Source organism: Alexandromys fortis, unplaced genomic scaffold, assembly GCF_014885135.2.
Source record: "Alexandromys fortis isolate MF-2015 unplaced genomic scaffold, M_Fortis_MF-2015_v1.1 scaffold_421, whole genome shotgun sequence".
Taxonomy (NCBI): Eukaryota; Metazoa; Chordata; class Mammalia; order Rodentia; family Cricetidae; genus Alexandromys; species Alexandromys fortis.
This window is the reverse complement of record NW_026068290.1, coordinates 46,566-53,849: the sequence shown is the minus strand read 5'-3', so window position 1 is coordinate 53,849 and position 7,284 is coordinate 46,566. Positions and strand designations below refer to the sequence as shown.

Here is a 7,284-nt window from a genome sequence, read left to right as displayed (position 1 = left end):
AGGACAACCCAAAGAAAATCATATAGGCTTCCTCCTGAATATTAACCTTCATCAGGCGATGAAAGGAGACAGAGACAGAGACCCACAATGGAGCACCGGACTGAAATCTCAAGGTCCAAATCAGAAGCAGAAGGAGAGAGAGCACAAGCAAGGAACTCAGGACCGCGAGGGGTGCACCCATACACTGTTGTCTACCTCTTTACAAACACATGCAACATATTTATCCTTGTGCATACCAAACTACACATGTGCGTACCATATCCCCCACGCACCCTTCTTAAAATCACTGTGACGATTCCTACAAGGCATAGAAATAATCATCCCTATAACAATGTAAGACTTTGAAGCCATTAAACGTTGGTTTCTGTCTTACCTGTAAAATAGGTAATCACAGGCTTAGACAATCTCCAAGTTCATTGATATCAGGTGACCCTTTCTTTTTCTAGGCAAACGTAACATAGGTATTTTAAGCTTGATTGTTGTACAGGTATTGGCAAAGAAGGGACTCACAAACATCTGTGCAGCAACCAGAGAAATCACTGGTTTTTATTTTTCCAAAGGTATTAACACAATAGAGTCCAGATAATGTCCTGTAGGCTTTGAGATCTCATCACTGCATCTGCAGCACTCCTGGTTAGCTAACACTCTTAAGGTTCTAAAAACTCACCTTGGTTCTGAAGTAAGCTGAGGAAAGAGGAAATACAAAAAAATAAAGTGTCATTTGTCAGAACAAGTGCGTCACGTTTGCCCTCACCTAAACTTACGCTGCAACGCAGGGAACTCTGGAATGACTCCATGAAGGGATTTTTATTGCTGTTTTAGCAGCTGTATGTGAGCAAGGCTTGACCACCTGAGTTTTCCCAAGTACGCCTAATTAAGCCTAATTACCACCTGTACGACCTTTGAAGTAAAGTTTATTGAATTTTTTTAGGCAGTTACGGGATACCTTTAGAGTACTGTACAATATAGTAGTCATATGAAGCTATTTATATTAAAGCTCCAGAAAAATTTGAGCTGGGCAGTGGTGGTGACGCCTTAAACCCGGCACTCAGAAGACAGAGGCAGGTGGATCTCTGTGAGTTTGAGGCCAGCCTGGTCTACAAGAGCTAGTTCCAGGACAGGTTCCACAGCTACAGAGAAACCCTGTCTCAAAAAACCAAAGCAACAACAACAAAACCACTTAAGAAAAATTTAAAATTTAGTTCTAAAATTTAAATGTTTACCAGCCCATGCAGATGTTAACACTGCCACACAGCAGAGGCAGTGCTCCCATCACTGGAATCCAGCTGGGCTGAGCCACAGTTACTCACTGAAAACAAATGCCCAAACCCTTATTTTAAGATACAATAATGCAGAGATTTTCTTCCCCTAATTATAAACCCAAAGTTTCTGGGTTCTATCAATGTTGATGTGGGAGTGTCATATATCAATCTGTTGATTTCATTGGCTGAGCAATAAAGAAACTGCTGGCCCTGATAGGTTAAAAGATAGGTGGGCGGAATAAACAGGATAGGATGCTGGGTGGAAGAGGAAGTGAGGTCAGACTCTGCTCTGCTCCCGGAGAGACCCGACAGCTCTGCTGGAGCAGAGACGCCATGCTCAACTCTCCCAGGATGGACAGAGGCTAGAATCTTCCCGGTAAGCGCACCTTGGGGTGCTTACACACATCATTTGAAATGGGCTAGTCCAGGTGCGAGAATTAGCATGTAAGGGCTAGGGTTCATGGGCCAAGCAGTTCTTAAATGAATACAGTTTGTGTGTTGTTATTTCGGGCATGAGCTAGACAAGCGGCCGGGGTGTTGGGGACGCAGCCCCGCCGCTCCATAATTCAACAGATGGCGCCCAGACGTGATGGGCTAAATCCACTTAAAATCCTGAGAAGGCTTAAAAATAAGGGAGAGAGAGTTTAACACAGATTTTTGCTGTTTGCTGGTGGCGTGCTGTAGAGAAATTTCCTGATTCAGCACAGCAGCAGAAAAAAAGCTGCGTCATTTTAAAGCTGCACGGCTTCCTGGGGCTGCCAGCGTGAACTCTGGATTTAAAGCATTTCAAGGCTTTTATGGGACTGGATGTTTGTGTTCCCGCTTGGGATCGGAGGAGAGTGCTCTGAGACCTGCCGATGGCTCAGCGCTCCCCGCCTGCACCTGGGCAGAAGGCCGAATCAGGCTTAGGCAGACAGAAGAGCATGGCGGATTCCTGCCACCATACAGAGATGCGTTTTCAGTGTGTCAGATTTGGCTGTAACTTGGATGAAAAGAGTTTCTGTGCTGCACACTCAGTCTCAGAATTAAACTGCTGATTGCGGCTCCAATGTGGACTTGCTGTGTGCCTGGAACTGTGAATGGTTCAGAAGCACCAAATGGATCTGAGGCAGGAGCAGCTGCTCCATGCTGAACTATGCTGACCTCAGGCAGGAACTACCGTAATTGCCATAATAACAGCGCAGTTAAGGTTTAGACTGGGCAGGACACAGGCAGTACCATATTACCTGTATATGGTGCAACTTAAGTTTTTAAGAAATGCTTAACATTTTAAGAAATGCTCCTGGATAATAAAAAAAAATTACAGATTCACAGTAAAACAGATTCAGACACTGTTGGATGAATGTACATGTACATAGGCTTGGGAGAGAGAAGAAAAAGAATATAAAGAATAAAGTTAATGTCTTAAAAAGAAAAAGGGTAAAGTCTTTAAAGAGACAGAGTACAGAAGTACAGATAGTTATAGATTAAGATAAATAAAGAAAAATAAGCCACGTAAAAATGGAAAATTCACAGAGAGTCTGGATTATGTTCATTGTGTTTTCTTTAAAATTTTTGACTGTGAAGGAGCTAAGTACAGAGAGACATTCCATTATATGGCTGCTAAGCTGAACCTGCACATATGTTCTAAAGGTATCTTGACTTCAGAATTTGGATCTAAGGTTATGATGCTTTGGAAAAGTCCTTCTTTTGTTTTTGCAGAGGATGAGACCCTGTGGATTTCTTCTATTCCAATTTGGTATGATAGACCACGCCCTCCTGAAAGGTTGCTGTGAACACCCTCAAAAAATTGCTTCGCTCAATTGCCAACTGAGATGAAACTAGCACACAGGTTATATCATGAACGACCTAATTAACGACGCCCCTATTCAGCAGGAAGCAGTTTGGAGAGAAAAAACTACGCCCATGTTCCCAAATATTGTTTATAAATGTTCTTTTACATTTAAAGGGGGATATGATATAGATATGAATAATTTGCATTGGTATGGATTTTAAGGTCAATTTTGTTATATGTATTTCTGATCTTGATTAAGGTATTGTAATTGTGTAGTTCATTTAAAATGTAATGTATAATTAGGAAATATAGGTTGTTAATGGATAATCATTGATAATAGTAAAGCTTGTAGTCATGTTAGATTTTCTAGATATATATATTTCAGTTAGATAGGCATTCTTCATATCTCTCAAAGGCTGCAGAATATGGCATTTAAATATTTTAATAACTTAGGGCTTTTCATGACAATGAGACATGTCTGCTCCTGGCAGCACCAATCTACTTCAAAAGGAAGATGGGCATCGAAGAGGATCCTTATGGAGTTTGATAGCCATTTGGGCAAGAAACTGCTCTTGCCTGGACTGTTGCATAAACTGGACACAGAGAACCCGCAGAGAGAGGATTGCTGAACTTGCCTAAAGGTGAGATGTTCTTTCGGGGTTCCTGATTCATGAAAGAGTCTGTGAGACATTCTGTAGGACACAGCAGAAAATGACTGAACTGTCTTTGAAATTTCCTGCTTCATGGAAATGTCTCTGGATACTATGGGCCTGTAGGCCAAAGATGGATGCCCCAACAGTACAGAGGAACTTTGGGTGACTGTCCAGGCAGCGAGATGTCTCTGTCATTTCTAGAGTTTTGGACTTCTTGTTTACTTAGGTATTATTATATCCTTCTGGAGTCTTTGATGGAGTTGAAGAATGAATAGTTATAGTTTTCCTTAGTTATGATAAGAGATAAAATAGATAGAAATATTGTAACTGTAATTCTTTCTTGATAACTGTTTTGTTATATGTAATTTTACTATGTTAAAGTTAAAGCCTTTCTTTTTTGTTTAAACAGAAAAAGGGGAAATGATGGAGGTGGGTCTAGTATCTTATCTGTTGATTTCACTGGTTAATAATAAAGAAACTGCCTCGGCCCTCATAGGACAGAAAATTAGGTAGGCGGAGTAGACAGAGGAGAATTCTGGGAGAAAGAAGCTTAGTGAGAGAGTCGCCATGATTCTCCTGCTCCAGACAGACGCAGGTTAAGATCCTCCCTGGTAAGCCAGCTCGTGAGCTACACAGAGTATTAGAAATGGGTTAGATTAATATGTAAGAGCTAGCCAATAAGAAACTGGAACTAGCCGGGCCAGGCAGTGTTTGAAATAATACAGTTTCCGTGTAATTATTTCGGGCATAAGCTAGCCATGTGGGCTGCCGGGTGCCGGGGACGCAGCCCCTCCGCTCCTATTTCAATACAATGTCCCTAATTAACAACTTTAAAACTCCATTCAGAGAAAAAGTCATTTCTGTTTTTTAAGCTAGATAAGGAAATTGGAATTTTTAACAAATTTACTAGCATAAATATGACCTTAAGAAAGTGGTTAAGACTGCATTTCATTCTTCTGTTCAATATCAAATGTATATAATAATATAATATAAATGCCAGGGTCAAATGTTTTCATCCTAGGATCTCAAAGCACTGATCTAGTCCCTGAGGAACAGAGAATATAACTGAGACTCTGTTAAGAATAACATTTGGAATCATTCCTACTATAAAAGTTCTGGAGAAGGGTAAGAATATTTATCAGCCTAGAAACGTTAATGATGCACTGTATGTTTTCAGATAGTCACGCATGGCAGATAAAGATTTAGTGATTGCAATGACATGAACTACAAAAATAAAGGTCTAGGAGGATCATACTTCATAGTAAGAACCTGAAATGTAGCTGGCTAAAATTCACTGTCATAATTTTTTTGACAAAGTGTATCTCGAGATTCCCAGTTGTTAACATCTGTAGTGCAGACAGAGGGGCAGACCAGCAGAGCTCACATTAGGTCATTAAAGAAACTTTATCCGAGGCATCCGAGGGCTTCAAAATGCCATCTCCCTTTAAATTAGCACCTCAAAAATCAAACAAACCTTACAGAATGAAAATGTGTACTACATTTAAAACTCGGGAGGTTATAAAAACTCAGAGAATTTGAAGAATCTTATCTGCCAGGTGAGTATGAATCTGGAAAGGCAGCTAGTGTATTTCAAAGACAGATGAGGAAATTCAACAATTGAGCATGGCTTTATTGAAATTTATCCATCTCAGATGTTATTTCTTACATGGTTCCTGACTCATTTTATACACAAAGTTCAGAGCAAATGCAAAACCTTCCTCATCTACTTTGGTAGAAACTTTACATAATTTATTTGGAAATATTTGCAAATTTTAAATTTACAATAAAATTTTACAGCCAGTTAAAAAAGAATATGAAACCCCATTTATTCCTGTAAACACAAGGCCTTTTCCATCAATAAAAAAGCTCTATTCTAAAGACAGACCAAAAGATATTTACATATAGAAGGGTTTGCAATGTCCATTTTACATGTGTTGTATCTTTAAGATAATATATATGAAATGTGAAGATGTCATAATAATTTAAAAAAATGGCTGAAACAAGAAATCTGAGTGCCTGGTAAAAGCCACTTAATTATAGAAACTCCCATGTTCCTAGGGACGCAAATAAATTGTTATGAAGATAAACATGTAGCTTACTTAATCTCTTAGAGACAAAAATATAGACAGGGTGAAGGAAATTATAAGGTGTCAAGAGATCCAGTATTTGAATCAGAATAAATCAATCTGAACATGGTGGCTGCCCCTGTCCTGTCAGCACAGGGCACTGTGTTCAGATTTAGGAGGCGTGAGTCACTTTCGCAGGCAGATGTGCTCTTCTGCACCTGGCGCTCTGGCTTCACTGAGTTACTGGTAGAGGTGCCGGCACCTGACTAGGCTGAGGGGCTGGAGACCCGCTATTCAGGGCTTGGGGAGGCACTGCTGGCTCCATCTTGCTAATGTGTGTGATGAATCGAAGCCGAAGTTTTAAAGCAGGCTTTAAATTACAGATAATCTTCTCTACCTAAGAAACGAGAACACAATTAAGAAAAAACATACAAATAGTCTCACATTTTCAGAAGTGACTTTCAGTTTTCAACAGTATGTATGGGGGGGGTGGCAGATGGGGAAATAAGGGAATGTATTGGCTCAGGACCACCAAAACCAAGTTCTCAGCACAAAGGAGATTTATTTGCCTCAGGGAAGAAGGACAGGAAATAAGAGAAAAAGATAGGAGAGAGAGAAGATGAGGGAGAAGGGGAAGGAACAAGGGAAAGGGGACAGGGATACTTTTCCTGGAGGGACCTGTGGATAGAGGGGAGTCAGACATGGCACACAGGAAAAGGGCAGTTTATAAAGATGCAAGGGAAAACCCTGTGTTAGGATGTGGTGTTTAATTTTATTTGGGCAAGTTAATTAGGTGAGCCAAAGGGGGCTTCTAAGTGCTGTACTCCAATACTTTGATAGCTGGACCTTGGAAGTCAGCCTCGGGAGGAGGGAGTGGACAAATGAGGAAACAGACCTTAGTGGCTATAGCTTTAGGGATGTAACCTAGGGAAACCCCTAGGTTTAGCAAGGCAGAAGGAATGGGGAGAAGGGCAAGGATTGTCAGATCCATGTTTGCCACGTCTGAGCTGGCCAGAGTCTCTTCAAAAAGTTTTAAGAAAACAGATACAATATTTTTTGTACACAGGCAAGCATATGTATTCTCCTTCCCCCACACAATGCATATGTATATGTAGTGTGTATATGTCTATCTGTCTAAGCATGCACTTCAAGAACTTGCCATCCATCTACCCGCCAGTTATCCTGCTATCTACAACTAGAGTTGTTCCCATCAGAAGTTGTACACAACTGAGAACTGGTTATCCTTCCCAAATGCTATGCTAGCAGAAGCAAAAAGAATACTTAAGAGTTTTTGGACACACAACATTTGCAACATTTATCTCCAAAGCGATTTCCTTAACTTTACACTTGGATTCATCATACACAGTGGATGCACTCAGAAAATATTTTAAGAGACGAATGTTCTTAGCTTTACTGTTCTCTGACCTCAGGAGGAAAGGTCAGGATGACAGCAATGTTTCCTTTTGCTTTACTCCCTTGTCAAAGTTTAAGTCCAAATACAAAGACTACATTTGGGTTTTAAAAAGCAC

General features: G+C 40.4%; 1 protein-coding gene across 2 annotated transcripts in view; it reads right to left on the bottom strand.

Annotated features, from left to right (window-relative positions):
• Window positions 1–5,298: 5,298 nt before the first annotated feature.
• Med23 (mediator complex subunit 23) overlaps window positions 5,299–7,284 on the bottom strand; it is a 43,681-nt gene continuing 41,695 nt past the window's right edge. For both annotated transcript variants that reach the window (XM_050132309.1, XM_050132311.1), the window contains one exon: window positions 5,299–6,152. In XM_050132309.1, the coding sequence (XP_049988266.1) occupies window positions 5,988–6,152 (165 nt within the window). In that variant the 3' untranslated portion in view covers window positions 5,299–5,987. The remainder of the gene's footprint in view (window positions 6,153–7,284) is intronic.